The sequence below is a fragment of the Berghia stephanieae genome, chromosome 3, assembly GCF_034508935.2.
Source record: "Berghia stephanieae isolate SIO BIC M18660-M18661 chromosome 3, UCSD_Bste_1.3, whole genome shotgun sequence".
Lineage (NCBI taxonomy): Eukaryota > Metazoa > Mollusca > Gastropoda > Nudibranchia > Aeolidiidae > Berghia > Berghia stephanieae.
The window spans coordinates 27,989,410-28,016,059 of record NC_088362.1 but is presented as its reverse complement, the minus strand read 5'-3'; the positions used below and the strand labels follow the sequence as shown (position 1 = coordinate 28,016,059).

General features: G+C 38.7%; 1 protein-coding gene across 2 annotated transcripts; it reads left to right on the top strand.

Annotated features, from left to right (window-relative positions):
* Positions 1-8,430: 8,430 nt before the first annotated feature.
* Positions 8,431-25,792, top strand: LOC144969511 (peptidase M20 domain-containing protein 2-like). 2 transcript variants are annotated; one of them, XM_078908640.1, is made up of 10 exons: positions 8,431-8,564; positions 10,911-11,114; positions 13,216-13,345; positions 15,240-15,423; positions 18,689-18,837; positions 19,332-19,468; positions 20,710-20,864; positions 21,657-21,785; positions 22,332-22,440; positions 24,019-25,792. In XM_078908640.1, exons 1-10 carry the CDS (start codon positions 8,534-8,536, stop codon positions 24,174-24,176), a joined length of 1,386 nt encoding a protein of 461 aa, XP_078764766.1. In that variant the 5' UTR covers positions 8,431-8,533; the 3' UTR covers positions 24,177-25,792. The 2 variants fall into 2 exon arrangements, with proteins under 2 accessions (XP_078764766.1, XP_078764767.1); XM_078908641.1 differs by lacking the exon at positions 10,911-11,114 and having other exon boundaries at positions 8,456-8,564.
* The last annotated feature ends 858 nt before the right edge of the window (positions 25,793-26,650 follow it).

The following is a 26,650-nucleotide window of genomic DNA, read 5'->3' as shown; positions in this document are numbered from 1 at the left end:
AAAACTCAAACACACAAAAAATAGAAGAAATCACTTCGAACTTGTATTTCTTTAACGGAAAAGGCAAGCTCGCTGCAGTGGAATGGAAAAAACGAACAGCAGAGCTGAATTTATAGGGTAAAAGAATGCTGACTTTACAAGACTGGGCAAAAAAATGCTGACGTTGTAGGCGTGGCCAAAAAAAAAAAAACGCTGACTCCATAAGCGCGGGAATAGTTATATCAAACGATGGGAAAATACCCAGAGCAAGGTTAAGACTTTATGACCCGTCATCTCAAAACGGTATTAGATCGGAATGAACAAGATTAAGAAAATTGAGTTTAACGTCAAAAGAGTCAAAATTAGGAAAGTTTATTATTTTGAAATTTAACTTACAAAACTCTATTTCCTCAACAAAAGCATTCATTTTAACTCAAATTTGATACAACAGGTTCAAAATTCAATTATACACAAAAGGTTAATCCAAGCTTAACACCGTTTTGAAGTGATTGGTTACGTTTGGTTTTTAAAGTGTTTTTATTTTTTTACGCGGAATATGAAATGTAAACATATGTTTGAACTTTTCAACGACAGAACGATGCCATCGTAATGAATTACGGCGCCATCGTAATGAATTTTACAGCTGTAAAGGGCGTGAGAAAAGTAAAACGATAGCACAGATGTTTATTATAAAGTGCTTAAGAAGCTTCTGACCTAGAATATCAGGTTTAAGTGCTGTTTTCTCACGAAAATAAAATATAAGTTAATTTTCCTCTAACCGAAATTACCGGACGCCTGGAAAAAAAATTATATAGACGAGAACGAGAAACCAAAGGGGATAAGGTTCAAATTCAGGTTCTGAATGAAAGAGGTATATTTAGGACGTGTCTGAAAGTATGGTGTTAACTAGTAACGAGTCTGAAAGAGGATTCGGATTATGTTCGATAAACAGTACAGAAACTGGGTTAGCGTCAACTCTATGTATAATAGAGATAGACAGATAGATAGATGGAGAGAGAGAGAGGGAGAAGGAGAGAGAGAGGGAGAGAGAGAGAGAGAGGGAGAGAGAGGAAGAGAGAGAGAGAGAGGAAGAGAGAGAGAGAGAGAGAGAGAGAGGAAGAGAGAGAGAGAGAGAGAGGGAGAGAGAGAGGGAGAGAGAGAGAGAGAGAGAGAGGGAGAGAGAGAGAGAGAGAATTTCTATATCGTTAAAAAAAACAACACGTAATAAATTGCTTGTCACTCTTTGGATAGGACGTTGGACTATCGAAAAGTACTTTCAGCTTGGTCCAACAGACCTAGCTACCTTATCATTGTGTTGTATGGATAGGGGAATAAAAAAACAAACAAAAACAAACAAACTCGAACCCACTCCTTTTGTGTGTAAAGCGAGAGCTCTACCAATTGATGTTCCCTTCTAGAGGTTAGGTAGCGCACTTTTATCCTATCGATCAGAATGATGTGTGTAGTTGCCTAACAGGCAAGACGTGTTTTTGTTGTTGTGACATTTCTCTTCAATTTTTACCGATTTCAAGGATTTACACGTCTTATTTCAATTCAATTTTTATTCAAGGATTTTTGTACAACACGTAAGATACCATTGTGATATTGCTTTAATTATATTTTATACGGTTTTGACATCATTTTTATCGAAATTGTTTGGACTATTTTACAATGTTTCACCAAGACCCCGCCATTTTTACTCGTTCTCACAACCAATTTTTACTGTCGGCTGTCGTTGGACTTTTATTCACCCTGCGCTTTTATTGTTTACAAATTGAAAACACACATTCCGACCTCAAACGTGAACACCATTACAATCAACAAAAGATTGTCTGTAAACGTGGTGGTCGACGTAAACAACATGTAATTGAAACAACAGTCCCGCGACGTCCAGTGAACTGTCATCGTTCAACTCGACCACCACAGACGTTAACAAAAATATTGACAAATGACACAAGACCAAGTCATGGAAATCATAACATTTGTATTGGCCATATTAACGCACAGTCATCGAGAAACAAGACATTCGATATAATCGATGTCATAGATCAACACGATATCGATATTCTATATATAACTGAATCATGGTTGCGTCAGTTCGGTGATGAACCTATAATGAAAGAAATGACACCTCCCGGCTACAAGATGGAATCGTTCCCAAGAAATGGACGATCAGGAGGGGGATCGCCATCATATACAAACACGCTCTTTCGTCTAAAATACAAAACAGGCCAATTTCGTTCAAAAGTTTCGAGTGTGTCCAAACCACATTGACCTACCCTCAAATTTCATTTTTAATCACTTGTATCTACAGACCACCCCCAAGCAAAAAGAACAAACTGAGACAGAATGATTTTGCTGACGAATTTTTAGATTTTGTATCAAAAGACACATCAAATAAGCGAAAGATTTATATCGGCGATTTTAATATTCAGTTTGATGTTGATCAGAATAGTCTCGTTAAAATTATAAAAAATATGCTGAATGAACATGGCCTCACTCAGTTAGTGACCTCTCCAACTCAAAGATTGGGGCACATCTTGGACTGGTTCATCATTGACACACCCTCGCTTGTTGAATCAATTAAAAATATCAAAAAAGAAATTTCAGACCACAATCTGATTCTGGCAACTCTCAAATGCATCAAAGAGAAAGCAAAGAAAGTCAAGATAGTGTCTAGGGATACCAAAAAAATAGACATTAGTTCCTTCAAAAACAATCTGTCAGAGGAACTAGGAAGAATGGATATACCATCAGCACAGAAAACAGACGAGGTACTGCGCAACGTCATCGACAGGCATGCGCCAAACACAACTAGAATAATAAATTCCAGGAAACCGTCTCCGTGGTTTAACCAGAGTGAAAAAACTGCCAAAAGGGAAAAAAGGAATGCAGAGGCATCGTGGAGAAAATCGGGCCTTGAGATTGACCGGCTGATATATATAGCAAAAAAGCATAAGTATAAAACCACCTGCAAAAGAGCAAAAAGAAACTATTATAACACAAAACTGTCATCAGTGAGGGACACTAAGGAATTTTTCTCTGTTTCAAAGGAACTTTTAGGGGAAGAAAAGGGCATGTGTCTACCCACTAATATCCCGGTAGAAAAGCAGCCGGATGCATTTTCAGATTTCTTTTCGGGAAAAATATCGAAAATTCGGAACAATTTGGACCTCGTGCAAAATGAAGATATAAATTTCCACCCTTTTTCGGGTTCACAGGGATTCTCTTGTTTTAAAGAAACAACTGAAGAAGAAATTTCTAAAATAATTTTTTCATCTTCCTCGAAGTCATGTGATTTAGATCCTTTACCAACTCATATTTTGAAATTATGTCTTCCTGAATTGTTACCTTGCATAACTTATATTATAAATCAGTCACTTATCTCAGGACAAGTCCCAGATATCTATAAACATGCAATTGTAAAGCCTCTCATAAAAAAGCAAAATCTCAATGTAAATGACCTTAGTAACTACCGTCCCGTCTCAAATCTGCCATTTCTTTCTAAAATCCTTGAAAAAGTTGTACTCAGACGTCTTTCACAACATCTCCATGAAAACAATCTATGGGAAAAATTTCAGTCAGCTTATCGTTCTTACCACAGCACAGAAACTGCTCTGTGCTGTGTTGCGAGTGATTTGCTTGATGTTTTAGATAAAGGTTCTGTTTCTCTTCTGACATTGTTAGACCTTTCGGCGGCGTTTGATACTATTGATCACGGTATTCTCATTAAACGACTTAATATAACCTTTGGCTTGTCTGGGACTGTCTTGCAGTGGTTTGAATCTTATTTAGATGGCAGAAAGCAACAGGTTATGATTTTAGATAAACTTTCTCGTCAACATACATTGTCTTTTGGTGTTCCTCAAGGCTCTGTTTTGGGTCCAATTCTTTTTGTTTTGTATACTTCTCCATTATCTAATGTTATCACTGGTCATGGGCTGCGCTATCATCTCTATGCAGATGATACGCAACTTTATGCTACTGATAAAACTAAAAATCTCGAAAATATTGTGAAACGTGTGGAAGAATGTGTGACGGATGTGAAAGAGTGGATGGATGCAAACAAGTTGAAAATGAATGAGTCAAAAACAGAAGTGATGATTGTGGGAAATAGAGGGCAGTTGAAGGTGAATGATGGTCTTGAGGTGTTGATTGGGGTGAAAAGATCAAAGTTTCAAAGACTGTGAAAAATTTGGGTGTCTATTTTGATTCAGAAATGAAAATGTCAGCTCACATTTCTGCTCTCTGTAAATCTTTATACTTTCAATTGAAGAAAATCAGTTCGATCCGTCAGTATATTGCAATTGGAACATGTAAAACATTGGTTGTTTCCCTCATTTTTTCGAAACTAGACTATTGTAACTCGCTGCTTGTCAACTTGCCTCAGGCTTCTATTAAACAATTGCAACTACTGCAAAACAGTGCAGCAAGATTAGTTTTTGGCAAAAAAAAATTTGATCATGCAACCCCTTTGTTGGCCTCTCTCCACTGGTTGCCCATTGAAAAGCGCACATATTACAAAGCAGCGTGTCTTGTTTATAAGTGTTTGGCTGGTATAGCACCGGCATATCTCACAGATCACGTGGTCATGTGTAAATTTGAAAATTACACTTTAAGATCATGTAATGACCAAACGAAAATTTCGGAAAAAAGATCAAGAACAAAATTTGGTGATAGATCGTTTGCTTGTTTCGGCCCCAAGATTTGGAATGAACTACCACGTGGTCTGAGGGAGTGCAAGTCTTTACCTACTTTTAAAAAGAATCTCAAGACACATTTTTACTGTATTTGTTTTTCTTGACTCTATATGAATCCTTGATTTGGCTATGAATTGTTATTGTTGTTATTATTTTATTTTTTTATTTTTTCACTTAAAATTGATATTTATATTGTAAAGTGCCCAGAGCTTGTGTTTTACACGAGAATGAGCGCTATATAAATGTGTATTATTATTATTATTATTATTATCAGAAGACTGGTGATAATAATGTAACTGTATTACAAACCAGTATTTAAACGAGAGAACATCTAAAAAAACAAAACAAAAAACAATAATAATTTTAAAAAGCAGACAGAACGTAGGGTTTTGACTTTTAACGTAAAATAAGCCACCAGGTGCAGTTGTAAGAAAGAAAACGAATACCAAGACTGTTTCTCACGATATTTAATCTTCGAGGTTGTTTAAAAACGGGTTTATCTAAATATAAACACGAGAGGGCGATAAAGCCTGTGAACTCTCAAGCAGGGAGGATAAATGTGTTCCAGATGTGGGTGTGGAAACACGCTCAAAAGCTAATGAGATTTGTAGATATTTGTCATGGGAAAGTATATAATCTCATCTCATGTAGTTCCATATCTGAAGCAGACGTCGGAGGTCATCTTCCGCCAAGCTGATCTATCTCTTGCCAATTCTATTAAAGCAGCGCCACCTTTCTCAGCTTCATCTGTCCAAGTTCTTATCCCTTTCAAATACGTTATTCTTTGTCTTCCTCTTATTCTTTTTCCATTCATCTTTCCAGTCAAGGCGAGTATTTCCAAACCAGGGTGGCGGATACTGTGTCCTAAAAATTCCATTTGGCGTTTGATGATTTTTGTTATCAGTGATCTTTTTCTGTTGGCCATTTCTAAAATTTCTTCTTTTCTTTTCCTTTCCATCCATGACACCCTCATCATTCTTCTGTAAAACCACATTTCCACTGCCTCCAGTCTTTTAACCATGGTCTTGTTTATGGTCCAGCTCTCACAACCATATAGCAGCACAGACAGTACATAGCAATCCAGGACTTTGATTTTGGTTTTCATGCTAATATTCCTGTTTTTCATAATTGTATGCAGCTGGTTGAATGCATTCTTCGCCATACCTATTCTTTTCTTTATTTCACAATCTGATTTTCCATTGGATGTTACATTGAAGCCTAAATATTTGAAACATTCAACTTGTTGTATTGTTTGTCCTCTGCTTGTTATTACACAGGCTGGTGGGTTATTATTTTTAGATACCGTCATACATTCTGTTTTAGATATATTCAGTTCCAGTCCCATATTTTCACTACTCCTGACTACAACATCCAGTAATTCTTGTAGTTCATGTTCAGATTCTGCCAGTAGAACCGTATCATCTGCATACCTCAGATTTGTTACATTCTTTCCTCCAATACACACCCCCTTCTTATGTTCGATATCTCTTAATATCATTTCACTATAGAGGTTGAATAAATCTGGAGACAAAACACACCCCTGCCTAACTCCTCTTCTAATAGGTGTAAAACTGCTTAGCTCGTTGTCAACACGCATTGCTGCTTCTTGTTCCCAGTACAAATTCCGTAATATTCTTAAATCTTTACCATCAATGTCCAAGGATGATAGAATTTTGAATAGTTTTTCGTGTTGTACTTTATCAAAGGCTTTTGAATAGTCGATGAAACACATATACAGATCTTTATTTACTTCAATACATCTTTCCATCAGCATTGATAATGTGAATATTCCATTTCTGGTACCCTTGTCCTCAACAAAACCAAATTGCATCTCCCCAATTTCAGGTCGTATTTTATTTCTTATTCTTAGTAAAATTATCTTCAAAAGAATTTTTGTGAGGTGGCTCATTAGGCTAATAGTTCTGTGTTGTTCACAATCAACTGCCCCTGGCTTTTTGGTAGTGCTATAAAAATGGATCGTTTCATATCAGTTGGCATTTTTCCTGTGTCATACACTTGATTTAGAAGGTTTGTGATGAATTCAATCCCCCATTCACCCAGGCCAGTCAAGGCTTCAATTGTTATGGCATCAGGTCCTGCAGCTTTTCCATTTTTCATGCTTTTCATGACGTTCCTAACTTCATCTTTCATTATAGAAGGCCCTTCCAGTTCTTTTATCATAGGCATTTCTCCTCGATTATCAAAAAAAAGTTCTTCAATATATTCTGACCATCTGTTTAGAATGCAGTCTTTGTCCATGATGGTGTTTCCACGCTTGTCTTTGATGCATCCACTTTTAGCACCTGATTTAGTTTTGTTTGTCACTTCTTTGATTTTCTGATGGAAGAATTTGCCATTTTTTTCTTTGCAGGACATTATATAGTGACATTGTTCATTTATCCAGTCTTCTTTAGCTTCGTTGCATTTTCTTTTTATCTGCCTGTTCAGAGTCTTGTATTTTTCTTCCTGATTTTTTGCTGCATCACTAGAAGAAAATGTTCCAACCACACTTAAGTTGCAGAAGAAGAAGTGGATTACTCCAGAGATATTAGAACTAAAGTGTATAATAATTCTCTTTAAGAAAAAAAAAGTTCTAAGTCCAGGAGTCAGACCTGGGAATTGAATAAACACTCCTTATACGATAGCGTGGTCGAGCGGCGTGGTCTTTGCTTCGTACCTTAAAGGTTTCAAGTTCGACTACCCGTTACGCTGCGTGGTATTTAACAAGTTACCTTGTTTTACCTCATTTTTACGGCGCTGAGCTGCGGCTGATGCCTTGGTTATGTCAGTCTTCATTTGGACTAAACACTAAAGACACATTTCCTATTGGGAATTAAGAAAGGGATATTCTATATTTAATCAATAACTATAAGTCATTAGACTCAGGTGTACGAAACGGACGTATTATAAAGCATTTGACCATTCGATATATAATCGAACTCAAATGGGAATTGAATAAACATTCAATAACAAATAATAACAATGAGTCCTTATAAATACACAATCAAAATAAAATCAATACATAATAGATCTAAAAATATCGAACCAATCAAATGATTTCAATAAGCATTAGTATCAGAAAACTAGGTCAAATACAATCTAATAGCCAATAAGATAATTGTATATTTAATCAATAACTATGAGTCATTAGACTCAGGTGTACGAAACGGACTTATTATAAAGCATTTGACCATTCGATATATAATCGAACTCAAAATGGGAATTGAATAAACATTCAATAACAAATAATAACAATGAGTCCTTATAAATACATAATCAAACTAAAATCAATACATAATAGATCTAAAAATATCGATTAGCAGGTAAAAAAACGATCACACCAATCATCCACATCCATCTTTTAAATCTGGTTCTAGTCATTCAGCTCTCAATATACTACTTGCTTGGATTTGGTGGGAGGAATGTGCATCTCAGATCTTCAAGAGGTTGACATTTAATCCTTTTCTCAACAGGCAGCCAATGCAGTTCATGAAGCAGAGGTCTGGCAGAATCGCACCTATGCTTCATGACCGGCATTGGACCTTTGTCATGACCTGCATTCTGGCAACAAAAGGGGGAACCCGAAACGTCCATTTGATCTTTTTTCGTATATTAAATTGAAGCTTACGTTCAATTTCACATTGTTATTTATTTCTTCGAGCTTCGAGCAGCAACATTTATCTACATATTTTTAGCAAAACATTGAATTAAAATCGATAGCAATGACGCACTCAAAAGCACCAACATTTTTATTCAAAACAAGATATTGTGTGTGCCGATTTCCGCTTTCTTGTCAATGGTGACAAGTAAACAACCGATTGGCACATTTTGTGTTGCCTTGCTTTGCCATCATAATGAGTACGGAGAGAGAAGGCGAAGAGAACGGTAAGTACAACAGACTTTTTCGATATTTTTGTGCTACGTCCAAAGGTGTTATACATAATTCTGGACTTTGAGAGTAGCGGGTTCATTCCTACAATGTTAAGAGTTGCTGTTGGCTTGGAACCCCTTCTGTTATAATAAATTGTAAAGCGCTTTGAGCACATTTTAGTGGCTATTGCTCTGCATGCATGCATAGATATAAATAATAATAATAATTGAGCTTTGATATAGAGCAATATCCACTAAACGTGCTCAAAGCGCTTTACAAGGGATCCCTGGCCAACAACAACACTTAACATGCACGGTGTATGACGCCTGTTAGGCGATATTAGATTCTTTTCGGACAGAGACAACGCTTTTAACGGACAGGTACTCATTTTACACCTGAGTACGGTGAGAGAATGTGAGTAAAGAATCTTTTCCAAGGACTTAACTATGCTCGAACCCAGGACCTTTCGATCCGAAAGCGAGTGTCATAGCACTAGACCACATAGCTGCACACATAAACTCATTTCACCCCACCGAATTCTAGTCTTGGCCGTTGTTACTATGTTAGAGTTGGGAAAGATCGCACATGAAGCTGTAACAATTTTTGATTGGATTGGAAATAACGTGTATGGTATTAGTATACGATGATTAGCTCATTTTTCTTTGTAGAAATTTGCTGTTTTATGAGAACTGAAAATAACTTAGCCTTCGTAAAAGATAAAAAATACAACAACAAAACTAGAACATTTATATATATATATATATATATATATATATATATATATATATATATATATATATATATATATATATATATAGAGAGAGAGAGAGAGAAAGATAAATCTGAATGGATTGAAGTTATTGTTATGCGCCTAGAGCTTTATTGCATAGAGGAGTGGGCGCAATATAAATAAATTTCATTATTATTATTATTATTATTATTATTATTATTATTATTATTATTATTATTATTATTATTATTATTATTATTATTATATCCACTAAACGTGCTCAAAGCGCTTTACATGAGGTCCCTGACCAATCGTAGAACGAAACATGACGCCTGTTAGGCGATATTACAATTTTTCCGACAGAGACAATGCTGTTGAAGCCAGGTACCCATTTTAAACCGGAGTACGGTAAGAGAATGTGAGTAAAGAGCTTTTGGCTGTTGGAGGTGAGCTTGCATTTAGTTTATTAATGGGAGCAGATTTTTTTTTTTATGTCTCTCATTTCTTTGCTTTGAGTTTTCTCAACGGAAGTCGTCTACTATGTACCCAGGCGGGGAATCCCTGCAGCGTCAGTATGATTGCTTCTCACGATAAGCAGGCGATTCTTTCTTCTGTTCTTTCCCCTGTATTTAATACACATAATTCTATCTTTATGAACGGCGTGACAGGGGACAGCGTGGCTCAGCGGTACGGTCTTTGCTTCGTACCCGAAAGGTACCGAGTTCGATCACTCGCCGCTGCGCTGAGTGGCCTTGAGCAAGCCACCTCTCGCCCTAGCTCAATTTGCGGCGCTGCACCGCGGCTCACGCCTGGGTTATTCCAGTCTTCCCATGGAATAGACCATAAAGACAAATTTCCCCTATGGGATGAATAAAGGGAATTTTTATTTTTAAAATTTTTATTTTAATAAGTACAAGTTTGCGGTAGTGAGTAGTCTTTTAGAGCCATTAGACCCATGGAGCCGAAGCTAATCCCGGTTTCTTTACCGTGAAACGTGCAATTGCAATTGCTTGCTACCCCTTTGAATAGTCTATCGACATATCTAACAAACCCAGCTAACCAATCTCTGCTGGATGGACCGGGGGATTAGCGGCTATGTGGTAAAGTGGTATGAGTATGACAGTCGATTTCGGATCGGAAGGTCCTGAGTTCGAGCCTCGCTCGGCGCATAGTTGAGTCCTTGGAAAAGGCTCTTTACTCACATTCTCTCACCGTACTCAGGTGTTAACAGCGTTGTCTCTGTCCGGAAAAAAAATGTAATATCGCCTGACAGGCGTCATGTCTCGTTCTACATGTTACGTGTTGCTGTTGGTCAAGGACCCCTTATAAAGCGCTCTGAGCACATTAAGTGGATATTGCTCTATTTTAAAGCTCAATTTAATTTAATTTAAGGATTAGTGAAAAAATCTCGACCTCATCCGTGATCGATCTGGGGCCCTTTGTGTGTGAAGCAAGTGCTCTTCCACTGAACTATCGGGACCCCTTACAAGCTTTCGGTAGCCTATTATCTAGTCGTATGTAGTGAACAATATTGGTCCTACCCCCCCCCCCCCCTCCCATTATTCCTCCACCTCCTCTTCCTCATGTTCCGACACTTTTGATAATAATTTTATTCCCTAAAATCCAATAGTCGAAGACAGGTCAAGGACAAATTCCAGCTCAAAGAAAACGAGCAGTCTGAAAATGGTGACCAAAAGTTCTTCGAACTCCAAAGTGAAATCCAAGAAAAAGAACCCCAAGGGCGAGAAAACCCAGGAGAAGGTCAGGTTGACCACAGAGAAACAGAGCGTCTTCAACGTCATAGAACAGGAGATGAACAATTTGAATGATATCGGTAAGACTAAGGGCTAACCCACACTGGATACTGACTCCGACGACCCGGCACTGCCGTCCTCCTGCCGTCTTCCGGATAAGGACGTCGGGCACGGACAAAATACTAAGAATAAAGAGAAGATCTGCTAGACCTACCCATACCAAACTGGAAGAAAAAAAACGACAGAGGACGTCGGGTGATGGTATGGGTTGGTCTAGCGGCTCTTCTCTTTCAGTTTGTGGGCTACTTATTGGGTTGCTTCTTCTCGCCTGAGTTCTGGTGGTGCGATTGCGCTTATAGTTGGGAGCCAAAGAATTGGTGTTGATTTGAGGCATCCTGTTATTATGCGCATGGATTCTCGGAGTTTGATGTCGAGAATTTTTGTGTGGGGGCTTCTTGTCCAAAACAGGGGCATAGTATTCTCCGACCCTATAGCAGAGTCAATTTTTTTGCTGTTCCTTCAATATGTTTTTCGTAGTTAAGCTGTCCGTCGAGGGTGACACTTAGTTATTTTGGATTTCTGTCCGCTGGCAGGATATTTCCTTCAACAAAAATGTTAAGGGTTTTGGTGGCTTGTCTGTTGTTCAAATGAAATGTGGTGGTCACAGATTATGTTGTATTCATCTTCAAATACCATTGGTCGAAATATTCCTTTAGCTTTGATGTTTCTTCACTGAGTGTCTTTTCTATTTCTTCCCAGTCTTTTGATTGATGGCCCAATACCCAGTCGTCTTCATAGCCCAGTTGAAGTGATTGGCTGGCAGGCATGTCACTGATGTAGATGTTATACAGTGTTGGTGCAATGACCGATCTTTGTGGTACACCATTCTTTATCTTTCTTGTTTTTATTTTCTCCCCTCCTAGAATAACATACATTTTTCAAGGCCCGATTATGGTTGAGAGAAGTTTGAGAGTTTTCTTGGAGATAAAGAAGCGTCGTTTGTTTTGTGTTGTTCATTCATGAGTCAGATTTACTCTTTATCTTTATCTCCATTTTATTGACTCATTTAGGCACCTCTATTTATTAGTTTTCTTGCACGGTTTTATTCTGGCCAATTTCAACATTAATCCTCCAGTCTAGACTGTATTGTATCGTAGGCCGCAGAGATGTCGATTAGGACGGCCCCACGTTTAGATGATACTACTACTACTACTACTACTACTACTACTACTACTACTACTACTACTACTACTACTACTACTACTACTACTACTACCACTACTACTACTACTACTACTACTACTACTACTACTACTACTACTACTACTACTACTATTACTACTACTACTACTACTACTACTACTACTACTAATGATGATAATAATATAACACTTGTATAGCGCATAACCATGACTAGGTCATGCTCTGTGAGCTTCACAGTTACAAGTATGACAACGTCAATATCACTAACACATACGCTCTATAGATAGTATGCGCTTGGCAAAGAAGCTCATAACATTGCCATCCGGAAGTATAGCGGACGAACACACAAAACTCTGTGTAACCATGAACCTTTATAGTCTCGTTAATACAGTTCAGTGAGAACAACTCACAAACGCGGATGGCAAAATATAACAACAAAGGCTTGACTGACGTCATCCTCGAACTATCTATAGGTAGAACGAAATTGACGTAACTCAGCTCTTTGTTATTGTTTTTAAGCCAGTCATTTCCGTGAGTAGTTCTCACTAACTTCTAGCAATCAGACTATTGACGTTTAAGGCTACACACCGTTTTGTGTGTTGGAACGTTATTTCCGGCTGGAGAATGTTGTTTAGCATTTTGGCTAAACGCACAGTATAAATATTTTGCGCTATATAAATGCTTTGACGATTGGTCACAATCAGCATGCTCTTAATTGCAAATCTGATAACCCAATTCCTTCTGAGTTCATTGTTGTAATGGAAATCTCAAAAAAAAAAATGACGCAAAATATTGTTCATTACAACAATGTTAAACTAGGTCCATCAGCGGGTTAGGATGTCAGACCTGTATATATATATATATATATATATATATATATATATATATATATATATATATATATATATATATACACACACACACACACGTCGGTCACAATGAGTACTCAAACCAAACAGCGTTGATCAATCCCCACAGGACATGACATATGGCGTTATGCAGAGCCTGGAGGCAAGGAGCATCAGTCGTGCAAACGGATCGTGGATTTCCTCAAAAACAAGGGATTCTACATGAATCCGGTTTGCAACGATTTCGACACAGCCTTCAGGTGGGTAGTTAAAATAATATGATAGATGATGATAATAACACATATTCCATTCATTCGCTTAGAGTCTGGTGTCTCGGAGTAATAGCACTATATAAGTTTTCAGCATTATTATTATTATTATTATTATTATTATTATTATTATTATTATTATTATTATTATTATTATTATTATTATTATTATTATTATTATTATTATTAGTCATCCCCAAAGGGGAAATAGTCTTTAGGGTCTACTCGACGTGCACTTATTTGGAGGTCTGATAATCCAATTCCTTATGGGCTCATTGTTGTAATGGAAATCTCAAAAAAAAAAAAAAAAAAAAAAAAAAAAAAAAAAAAAAAAACCAAACTGACGCAAAATATTGTCCATTACCAACAATGTTAAACTAGGCCCATAAGAGGGTTCGGATGTCAGACTTGCATATATTATGTATACGTCGGTTTTACTCTAAGAGAGGACTGGAATAGCCCAGTTGTCAGCAGCAGCGAGCTAGGACTGAGTAGTCGAATTCGGTACCTTTTGGTTACGAAACAAAGACGATACCGCTGAGTTACACTGTCTCATTTTTTTTCGAAATACAAATTAAATGTTGCTGCTGAAAGCTCGAAGAGTTTTGTTTTTTTTTAACGTCAAATGGAATGTAAGTTTCGATTCAATTAACTAAGACAGATGACGTGGATGGGGGTCCCGATAGCTCAGTTGGTAAAGCACTCACTTCAAGCCTAAAAGGGCCGAGATCGATCCCAGGTGCAGTCGAGATTTATTTCTGACCCCCCTGTCCACTCAGCAGTCAATGGGTAGCTGAGCCTTTTAGATTTGGCGGATGGTACTTTGCGATAGACTAGCGTCCTATCCAAAAGGATAGCAAGCAATTGGTATTGTCCGGTCCGTTTTACGATAAACTCCAGCTTCATGGGTCGAATGGATCTGAAGGACTACTTTGGATGACATGGATATTCAATTTTCGGGTTTTCCCTTTGCCAACAAAACACGATCAATGAAACACTACAGACGAATAAGGGATGAGCGGGTGGCGTTGGTAAGGCGAAAGATTCAACTTGAGTGACGCATAGATGAGTCCCTGGTAAAGCCCTCTTTATTCACGATCTCTCACCGTACTCGGGTGTAAAATAAAAGTGTAAGTTCCTGGCCTGTATCAAATCAAGGCACCGGTGTATATAAGATAATGATCTGAACAAGTGTGTATGAACGGTGCCATACAAGACGAGAAAGAAAAATACAAGAAAAAACAAAATTAAACAACAACCCAAGAAATCAGTCTACCTCGACGAGGGATCAAACCTCAGACCTTCTGATTGCCGGTCAGGCGTGATACTATCACCTTTCGTACACACTTGTTCAGATCTTTACCTGGCCTGTAACAACGTTGTCTCTGTCAAAAATAATAATAATAAAAGAATGTTATATTGCCTTACATGCTTGATGATGTCTCGCAGTACATGTTAACTCTTTCAGCGCTGAGGCTATATTCACATTTCCGTCACAAAATGACTTGACACCTGATTGAGGCAGCATGAAAATGATAAGCTAAGACAAAGCGACATTCGAATTCGGCGCAAAATCTCAATTAAAATACCCCACTAGGGCCAATTGAATGTTCTGAAGAAAGAAATGATACAATTGGTTCAATTTATAGTACTTTTGTAGAAAGTAGGATTGGATTACATTATCATTTTTGCCTTTCAAGACCGGTCGCATTGTGCGGCCATTGGCCAGTAGAACAGATTCTTCTCTGGCCGCACTGAAAGAGTTAAGTGTTGATATTGGCTTAGGATTCCTTATAAAGCGCGTTGAGGACATAATTTAGTGGATATTGCGATTCATAGTTTTCTTTCTTTTATTCTTTTACATCTACATCTCATTTTAAATAAGAGCTGAGTTTGGCAGTGGCGAGGTTGGTGGAAAGAATCATCCGAACATTGCATTCCTGTGCGAGTACAACGCAGATCCTCAGCGGGGTCATAGCAGAGGTCATAACCTGCTCAGCGCAACATCCTTGGCCGCGGCCATAGGCCTTCAAAGAGTCATCGGGTTCTCTAAAAAGCCACTGGGAAAGGTAAGGGATTGTCCAATATTATCCATAAAGAAAGAGAAAAAGTGTGGAGCGGGCACTTGTATCAATAATGATGAGAAAAATAGGGCATGTAGAAGTGCCAGATGAAAACAGAGAATTAAAAAGTCACGGAGGAAGTGCCAAACTCAGGATCCGATTGACACGACCCCCCCCCTCTCTCTCTCTCTCTCTCTCTCTCTCTCTCTCTCTCTCTCTCTCTCTCTCTCTCCCTCTCTCTCTCTCTCTATCTCTCTCACTCTCTCTGTCTCTGAACCGTAATAAGCGGGTCCCTAATCAGGCTTTTGAGCGCGGTGTCCGCAAGGCGTACCGTACGATTTTGGACTCGCTACCTGCGGAGGAGTCGGACTGGACGACCCCGTTCAGTCCCCGAGAAGTGGGTGCAGCCATTAGCGAAGTGAAGAACGGCAAAGCAGCAGGGATAGATGGTGTATATCCCGATATGGTGACGCATCTGGGCCCCAGGGCACGGGCCTGGCTAGCAGAGGCAATGTCCGATGTCCTTGCAAAAGGAAAGCTTCCACAAGTGTTGAAGCATGCGAAGATAGTTGCCATCCTGAAGCCAGGGAAACCGGCGAAGGAGGCAGACAGTTACAGACCCATATCGCTGCTGAGCTGTCTTTACAAATTGTTGGAGCGTGTTCTATTAAACCGATGGGGGCCGGTCCTAGACGCTGCCCTGCCACCCGAGCAGGCAGGCTTCAGGGAAGGGAGGTGCACCACGGAGCAGGTCATTGCCCTTACAGAGCATATTGAGCACGGGTTCGAGAGAAAACAGCAAACAGGTGCTGTCTTTATAGACCTATCAGCGGCGTACGATACGGTCTGGTGCGATGGGTTGATGCTCAAACTTGCAAAAATCATAAGGTGCAAAAAGACCTTGAAGTTGTTCTCTTCGATCTTAGGGGAAAGGCAATTCCACGTCGCGCTGGGAGACGTCACGAGCAAAGTAAGGAAATTGAAGAATGGGGTCCCTCAGGGGTCGGTAGTTGCGCCAATGTTGTTTAACGTTTACATTAGCGATATGCCGAACACTTCCTCTCTGAGGCTGGGATACGCAGACGACTGGGCACTCGTTACTCAGAGTAAAGTGTGGACCCGTCTCGAGAGCGTACTCAGCGAGGACGTCACCAGACTCAAATCCTACTTTGACAAGTGGTACCTGAAGATGAACACTTCAAAAACCGTGGCCACTGCATTTCACTTATGCAGTGGTTGGCACACCCGCAAACTGAATGTCCTAGTCGGGGACCAGCCACTCCCATATGAGCCGCATCCAAAAATTAAGGGGTGACGTTGGATCGCAGCCTTACCTATCGGGTCCATCTCGAAGGGGTTGCCCGGAAGATAGAGAAGCGGAATAGTCTTCTGAGGAAGCTGGCGGGATCGACTTGGGGCGCTAGCCAAGCGCTCCTGAGAACGTACGCCCTGGCACTATGCTATTCCACTGCAGAGTATTGCGCTCCAGTGTGGGGTAGAAGCAGAAACGTTGAGAAGGTGGATGTAAAACTTCGCAAGTCGATGCACATAGTGTTGGGAACGCTAGCAACAACTCCTAGAAATTGGGGCCCGATAATGGCAGCGATCCAGCCGCCTGATGTCCGGAGGGAGACCATTACGGGAAACTGGCTGAGTAAGATCAAAGAGAGAGGGAATGGGGATACCCCTCTCATGCACAGAATGGACGGTGCCCCCGTTTCGAGCCGAAATAAGTCCCGGCAACCCTTATACGCAGAATCCCTGACTACGGACAGAGCTGCACATACGAGATGGAAGTCGGTTTGGACGAATTCAATCCCTCGTGGGGGCGGGGACCTACACTCCTCTAAGCTTGGTGAGAAGTTGCCAGGCTTTGATACCAGTAAGAGGAGACACTGGGTAGCTGCGAATCGACTTCGGTCGAGGAGCTGCCTAACGGCAAGTGCGTTACATCGGTGGGGTCTAACTTCCTGTCCAATATGTCCACGCTGTGGGCAAGAACCCGAGAAGGCAGAGCATCTAATCGAAAGGTGTGTTGTGACGATGCTACCAGGCGGGTTTGCGACGGTGCACGAATGCGGACCGGACTTTGCTGATTGGGTCGATCGTCATAACATAATAGTGTGAACCATAAGAAGCTGCTGCTCTCTCTGCTAGGCGGAGGGTGCCGTGTAAATTGGATCCGCAAGTTTGGCACTGACTCCATGACTTTTTATTCTCTGTTTTCATCTGGCACTTGTCCAAACCCTATTTTTCTGTCCAATATTATAGGATTCTTGTACTCCTGCGTTGGAAATTTCGAACGAATTCGATATTTCAAATACTGGAGTTCGAAAATTTTAATATCATGCCCTTCCTATAACCTCATCTATCCTAAATTAGTCCTTCAGGGCCATTGGGCCCATGGAACCGGAGTTTATCCCGGTTTCTATAGTGTGAAACGGACAATAGCAATTGCTTGCAATCCTTTAGATAGGACGACAGTCTATCGCAAAGTACTTTCCACAAAATCTAACAGACAGCTACCCATTCACTGCTGGGTTGACAGGGGGGTCAGAAAAAATCTCGACTGCATCCGGGATCGATCTTGGTCCCTTTGCGTGTGTTGAAGCGAGTGCTCTACCAACTGAGCTATCGGGATCCCCAACCTCATATATTATGATATTTATTATCAAAACGTCAAGTATACTCTGCTTTACAATGATTACTATCGAGTTTAACAATTTGGCATTACAAATTGTCATTGTTTATAATATTGAATTTGAATCGTGTGTTAAACTACTTGTTTTTAGATTTGCGAGTTTATTTGTGTTACATAGACGCTTAATCAGGGATTATTTATTTATTTATTTATATATTTATTTATTTATTTTTGTACACCCAAATGTACATGTACATAGTTGCCTATCGATGGTCGGCGGATCAAACTTCTGAAGTCTCGGTTTTCACGATCGGCGGCTCAAAACTCTGAAGTCTACATATGAGCTTTGCGCATCATGTTTTATTGAATTTTGGGCGGATCAGACCTCTAGTTGTCATCAGACGTCTCATCCGCCCAATTTAGAGAATAAAACTTGGTGCGCAAAGCTCGTATGTAGACTTCAGAGGTTTGATCCGCCGATCGTAAAAATAGAGACTTCAGAGGTTCGATCCGCCGATCGTGAACAAAGGGAATTCAAAATTTCGATCCGCCGATCATGAAAATAGGGACCTCAGAGGTTTGATCCACCGACCATAGTTATACTTATATGTTGTTTTTTTTCATCTCAAGGTAACGGTGATCGGATGTCCGTCTAACGAGAACAGGACTTTCAAGAAAGAATTGTTGGCGGCAGGATGCTTCAATGGCATCGACTTTGTTCTGACCGCTTACCCTGCCAATTTTACCTGTCTCCAGCCAAAATTTCTGGCACAATTGAAGTAAGCAAACTGCGATGGGATCTTTGTTCTCAGTCTTTTGATATTAGAACAGTGTTGTTGTTTTTAAATCAAAGCATAAACATTACTTTTTTTACAAACACATTTTTAAGTCTCTGTCAATTTTTCACATTTAACTAGATATAGATTTTATTTTATTAAAAAAAATATTTTGATTAATAACTGAAAGTGTGTGTGTGTGTGTGCGCGCGCGCGCGCGTGTGTGTGTTTGTCTGTGAGTATGTGTGTATGTGTTAGCGATATTTTTGATTGTCATTCTTGTAACTGTGAAACGCATACAGCGTGACCTTGTCATGGAGTGGTGGATAGCTCATACGGTAGAGTCACGATCTCACGGGTTCAAGCCCCCATCGCCGCAGCGAAATGTTTTATTCTCTATTGTCTTCCACCACTTTCTTACTCACTTCATTTCTTGTTAGTATCAACTACAGCTGTCGCTGGTAACCTATTATTTCTCACATCCATTTACCCTGCAGACTCCGTACGACTTTCCATGGTCGAACAGCTGGCCTGAATCCGTGGGAGGGAGCTAACCCCATCAACGGCATTGTCCTCACTCAGCAAGGCCTGGCAGCTCACAGGCAGACATTCTCTCCTGGATGGCAGATCGATGGTTGGTCTTTTGGATTCATGTGGATCAGCGGCAGCTACGACAGCTTCTTCTTCTTCTTCTTCTTCTTCTTCTTCTTCTTCTTCTTCTTCTTCTTCTTCTTCTTCTTCTTCCTTCTTCTTCTTCTTCTTCTTCTTCTTCTTCTTCTTCTTCTTCTTCTTCTTCTTCTTCTTCTTCTTCTTCTCTTCTTCTTTTTCTTCTTCTTCTTCTTCTTCTTCTTCTCTTCTTCTTCTTCTTCTTCTTCTTCTTCTTCTACTTCTCTCTCTCCTCCTCCTCCTCCTCCTCCTCCTCCTCCTCCTCCTCCTCCTCCCCCTCTTCTTCTTCTTCTTCTTCTTCTTCTTCTTTTTCCTCCTCCTCCTCCTCCTCCTCCTCCTCCTTCTCTTCCTCCTTTTCCTCCTCCTCCTCCTCCTCTTTCTTCTCCTCCCCCTCCTCCCTCTTCTTCTTGTGTAGGTAATCAATTCCACTTTTATTATGAGCATGTAGCAGGGCCATGATAGCGTTTAATGTGAAATTATTCATCCAGCTAGAAAAGACGGGGGGAACATTTTATTTCAACAACTCTTCATCAGGTACTTGGAAAAGGATTTGAACTGAGAACCTTTCTCTTAAAATATAAACGAGCCAGATGACCGTTTTATTACTACACCTCAGCAATATGCGTTCCTGAACATGGTCCATGTCAATTGTTTATTCTTTCCTCATTGTTTTCTCCCAGACGGATTGAAATTGACGTCACTCAGCTCTTTGTTATTGTTTTTAGCCAGCCATTTATATGAGTAGTTCTCACTAAATTGTATCAATCAGACTATAAACGTTTAAGGTTACATATAGTTTTGTATGCTGGTGGGATTTTGTAATTTTTAAAAACTAAACGTATAGCATCAATGGCATGCTAATAAAATATCAAATTAAGAAATTAAGAAGCAGGCACCGGTGAAAGATAAAGAACTGAACAAGTGTGCATGGAAGGTGCCAGACAAATCAAAATAGAAAAATACAAGAAAAGAAACAAACTCATCCCAAAAATCAGTCGACCTCGACTGGGGATCGTGCCTCAGACCTGTGTAATGGTAGCACGTCGGACCGGTAATCAGAAGGTCGGTGGTTCGATCCCCAGTCGAGGTCGACTGATCTTTTTGGGATGCTTTTTTTTCCCTTGCATTTTGCTTTCTTGCTCTGTCTGGCACCTTTCGTACACACTTGTTCAGTTCTTTATTTTATGATAAGATATCACTGTTTTGTAGGGATGGTCCCTTGCATAGGGGAGGAGCCTTGTGAAAATCCGACGAAGGCGAGTCTTGCGTACGAGTTGAAGGCCTCGACGAACGTGGGGATCAAAGTCCTCAATGAAAAACTACATTTGTGCCTGGAGGGAGCCTCGACCGCTTCTGGATGCAAAGTGAGACATTTCAACAATCAGAATATATATATATATATATATATATATATATATATATATATATATATATATATATATATATATATATATACATTTATGAGTGTTGGTGGGGACTCGTAGGTACGAAAGTGCTCGATAATGATGGTTAGAGCTAATATAAACAGAAACATATGTTTTGGCCACATATAAGTGAGTGATCCCATTTATATTTAATATTCAATTTTCAATGCTGCATGTTTTACATTTTATAGAAATCAATGATATCAAAATTGAAATGTCATGTGACAAAATGCGCTTGAATATTTGTGGTAGTCATAAATTTGATTTAGAATGCACTCTATGCGTCTGCTTTATAATGCGGATTAGAGGTGGTGGGCAACAAATACTTTATAATACCGATAAGAGGTGGTCGGTAATAGATGCTTTATAATGCCGATTAGAGGTGGTGGGAACTTTCTTCTTTATAATATACAAAAATAATTTATAATGGTAACACATGTTTTATAATGGTAACAAATGATTTATAATGGTAACAAATACTTTATAATGGTAACAAATACTTTATAATGGAAACAATTACTTTATAATGGTAACAATGACTTTATAATGGAAACAACTACTTTATAATGGTAACAATTACTTTATAATGATAACAAATACTTTATAATGGTAACAAATACTTTATAATGGTAATAATACTTTATAATTATAAACTACACAATAGACAAAAACTAACACTAACATGCTTCTTATTCTTTTCTTTTTTTTTTCTTCAAATTTTTCATTTTCTAGTTTGAAGAGAAAGTCATAGACCAGCCCATGGTGCCCAATATTAACTGTCCTGGATTTGTGGAACTTTACCGTAAAAATGCAAAACTGAATGGCTTTACGTTCCACGATGAGCGAACCGACGTCATGATGGTAAGTCGTAATAAGTTAACTGCCTTACTCTGGAAAAACTCCGCAAACCCTCGTTTGAGAGTTTTTGCCAAGGTGAGGCTCATTTAAATTGATGGATATTTGAAGGGACGATTTTGCGGGCCAAATTTTTAAATACATTTCTCTCTCTCTCTCTCTCTCTCTCTCTCTCTCTCTCTCTCTCTCTCTCTCTCTCTCGTTAATTGGATTCAATAGTCTGATGACACGTCGCCCAGCAACGGCGATCATCGTGGTTCTAAACAAAGCAAATCTGTACTTTTTATTCTTCATGCTGGCGAGAACTTTTCACATGTCTTGTGATCAGAATGTGTAAAAGTCAAAACATGATCAGATTTATAATGTTTTCCCCCCCATCTGGATACGTTTTTACTTTTATGCTCGTCGGAGAAATATTTCATAAGGGCGTCCGCCATTGTTCCGTTAGTTTAGAGCCAGTTACTAAGTTACCATGCGTCATTACGAGGGAAGTGACGTTTCGACTGTTGAAGCGTATTGATGATAAAATACCATTCTTGTATTTCCTTGTAGGAGCCCGATGACATCTCGTTCATCAGCCACAATATTCCAACGTTCAAACTTTATTATTATGCTGGAACATCAGCGGCCCATGGCACGGATGAATTCAACAGATACAGTGGTAAGTCTTTGTCTCCCTCCACCTCTCCCTCTCTCATCCCCTATCTATCAATCTATCTATCTATCTATCTATCTATCTATCTATATTTATCTCTCGATCTATCTATCTATCTACCTATATTTATCTCTCGATCTATCTATCTATCTATCTATCTATATTTATCTCTCAATCTATCTATCTATCTATCTATCTATCTATCTATCTATCTATCTATCTATCTATATATATATCTATCTATTTATCTATCTATTCATCTATCTATCTATCTATCTATCTATCTATCTATCAATCAATCTATCTATCTATCTATCTATCTATCTATTTATTTATCTATCTATCTATTTATCTATCTATCTATCTATCTATCTATCTATCTATCTATCTATCTATCTATGGATCTATCTATCTATCTATCTATCTATCTATCTATCTATCTATCTATCTATCTATCTATCTATCTATCTATCTATCTATCTATCTATCTATCTATCTATTGGAGTAGTGCAAGAAAAGGTGCTTTGCCCAAGGACACAACACAGGGACAAGAGTTTTGCCACACAAAGGCTCATTTATCACCCCCAAACACTTGACTTTGTAGCAAGACGAAACACGATTAAGCCATCCGACGCCACCTATTCAAAGATATTCATGATGTTTTCTATAGAAATTAATCTATAAAAAAACAAACTTGAGCTTTTATATAGAGCAATGTTCATTTAATTTGCTCAAAGCGCTTTACAAGGGATCCCTGACCAACAGCAACACGTAACATGTAAAACGAGACATGACGCCTGTTAGGCGATATCAGAATTTTTTTTCCCGACAGAGACAACGCTGCTGGCGGCCAGGTACTCATTTTGCACCTGGGTACAGTGAGATAATGTGAGTAAAGAGTCTTTTCCAAGGACTCAACTATGTACCGAGCGAGGCTCGACAGGACCTTCCGATCCGAAAGAGAGTGTCATACCACAAGACCACATAGCCGCATGCGCACTATCTACAAAAATAAATGAAGCAGCTTCAAAAACGATCAAAGTACTCATCATGGAACTCTGACCTTTCGAACTCAAAACACTTCTTCAGGTAAAATAACAAGACAGTTAAAACTTTAATACGTCACTTCAAATCCAGATAAATTATCGGCAGGTCCAGTCATTGTCCATTATCTTTTTTTTTTTTTACAGTTCACAGCTTCTAAAAGAAAAACTGAGCTTTTATATAGCGCAATATCCACTAAACATGCTCAAAGCGCTTTATAAAGGGTCCCTGACCAACAGCAACACGTAACATGTAGAACCAGAAATGACGCCTGTTAGGCGATTTTGTAATTTTTTTTTTGGACAGAGACAGCGCTGTATACGCCCAGGTATTCATTTTACACCTGAATACGGTGAGAGAATGTGAGTAAAGAGCCTTTTCCAAGGACTCAACTATGCGCCGAGCGAGGCTCGAACCCAGGACCTTCCGATCCGAAAGCGAGTGTCATACCATTAGACCACATAGCTTCTAGCAGATTAGTATTCACGGTGATGTTGTCTTTACTCCCAAATCCCCTTGCACGTCTTCCCATATTTCTAGGTTCCACGGAGGCGGAGTACATGAACATCGTCCAGGGTAAAAGTTTAGCTATGATGGCCACGGATATTTTCTTGGACAATGAGGTCCTCCAGGGAATCACGAACAAGCATGGCACGGATGCCGCTGCCATGAACGAATCTTCTTTCCTGGATAACTGACGCTCAGGAGGCAGCTGCTGATCTTTTTTAAAAAAAATTATTTTGCCCTCTCTTTTAGTTAAGATTTTGATATTTATGTTTGTGTTTTCTTTTTACATATTTCTTTCATATTATGACGAATCAAAGAGCTGGCATACACATTTTCTTATATTTTGTGAATCAAACAGATTTGCATTGAATAATATACTACGATTCTTACACTCTTGCTTTTTGGAATTCCGGACGTGTTCCCAACCGCTGCACAAGCTTGCGATTGCGCGTTGGGAACAAAGTTCGAATTCCAAAACGCAAGAGTAAGAAATCGTTTATTCTACTCCTCAATCGATTCCTATTTCGTCATCTTTGAATTAAAGACATCTTCAAAAACATTTAAACGATTTTTCTTTTCAAAGAATCTGATTTTTAATTAAATTTAACGATTTACAATCTGACGTCACAAATTATTATTGTAAACATGCTATCATTACGCGTTACTATTTTAGGGAGAGGAGTGGAATAATGACCAAAATGGCATTACACTGATATTGGTAAGTAAAATGGGATCTGCCGCTTCTGTAAAGTATATTGACGAAGTGAACTAGATTTTGAAAATTAGAATTAAAAGTGTAATGTTTTTAAAGATAAAGACAAACGTTCTTAGAAACACCATTTAATCTTCTCATTGGGATGGATATACGTGTTAATTCAAACGTGAGTTTCAGCATCCATTTCACTCCGACATCTTTCCGGCTAGAGACGGTCACTCTGAAGAAATTAAATGACATATTAATGACCAAAATCGTTCAATCATATATTATCATATCCAACAAATAAAAACAAATTCCTGCTTATTGTGTAATAATGAAAACAAATATAGATTTCCAGGTCATTTTCATAGAGTTACTGTAAATCTTCAGCTCTGGATTTTTAAACAAATTTTAGTAGCCTAAATAGATTAATACTGTACTACAATACGAATTGAGTTTTTAAAGGCGCATAGAAAGGTGGCTTTCTCATGAATTTGCGCTATTTATATAAATATATTGTTCAATTGATGTATAGCTGCGATATAACAAACTGTTTAATGGAATTTGGGCCACGTTAGATACGAGACGAGGCAATCCATTTTTTACCCCATTTTTGAAGGGCAGCGAAATTAAATCCTGTTACTTTGACTATCGCAGGTTTATTTGTTATGATTTTAAAAAGAAGTTTTACATGAATTCAACTCTCTGGTATACATAATATGTATTTTTGACACATCAATTATTATTTACACTCCACACCTTCTAGCAGTTAAGGATTCACTCATAAAAATAAAATAAAATAAAATAAAATTCCCTTTATTCATCCCTTAGGGGAAATTTGTCTCTAGAGTCTATTCCAAAGGGAAGACTGGAATAACCCAGGCGTCAGCCGCAGTGCAGTGCCGCAAATTGAGCTAAGGCGAGGTGACTTGCTCAAGGCCACACAGCGCAGCGGCGGGTGATCGAACACGATACCTTTCGGGTAGTAAACAAAGACCGTACCGCTGAGCCACGCTGGCCCCTATTATACATATTATTTTTTAAAATCTTATTTTGAAAATATTAAACTTTTGGTAATGGACATTTGGAATAAAGTTTTATAAGATTTTACTTTCTTGGCTTTTCTTACATTGTTTAACATTGAATCCTTAAAACTTGTGTATACCAACGCATACTTATCAATGCATTTGGAATGAAATGCTACTCGAAAATTCTTCGCTTCTCTGGACAACAAAGGAAACTAATAAAAATGTGAAAGAGTGTCTGAGTATTAATGAACCATATATCACCAATATGATAAAGAAAGTAAAACTTGCCTTTTTGGACTTATCAAGAGACAGGGCACCCCTGAAAAAATTTTCTAGAGGGTATTTTGGAGGGTACAAGAGGGACATTGAGACTGAAGTCCCGGGTTTGAGAGTTTTTTTTTTTTTGCCAAGATAAGGGTTATTTATATCGATCGATATTTGAAGGACAAGTTTTCTGGCCAAATATTTAAATATGGGGATTTCCTCAATACGGCAGAATAGATAGTGTTATAATTGGCGAGCATGCGTTTTAATATTCGGCACCCATTTCATCTGGAGCTCCCTTCAGAGATATACCTTAGACAGTAATGATGCAGAATTCTTTTTTTTTTAAACCATCTTAATACGTTTCTATTTAATTTGTAACACTGTGTAGGATTATATTACTTTATTTCATACTGCATCTTTGAGTGGTTGTATGTTTGAGAGAAAGTTCTCACGTTTCTGTTAAGCGCTTTGAGCATGTTGAGCGACGGGTTAAGGCGCTATATAAAAACCGGTCTTTTTCTTCTTCTTCTTCTTCTTCTTCTTCTTCTTCTTCTTCTTCTTCTTCTTCTTCTTCTTCTTCTTCTTCTTCTTCTTCTTATTATTATTTTATTATATATATATTTTTATATTATATTATTATTATTATATTATTATTTTATTATTATTATTATTA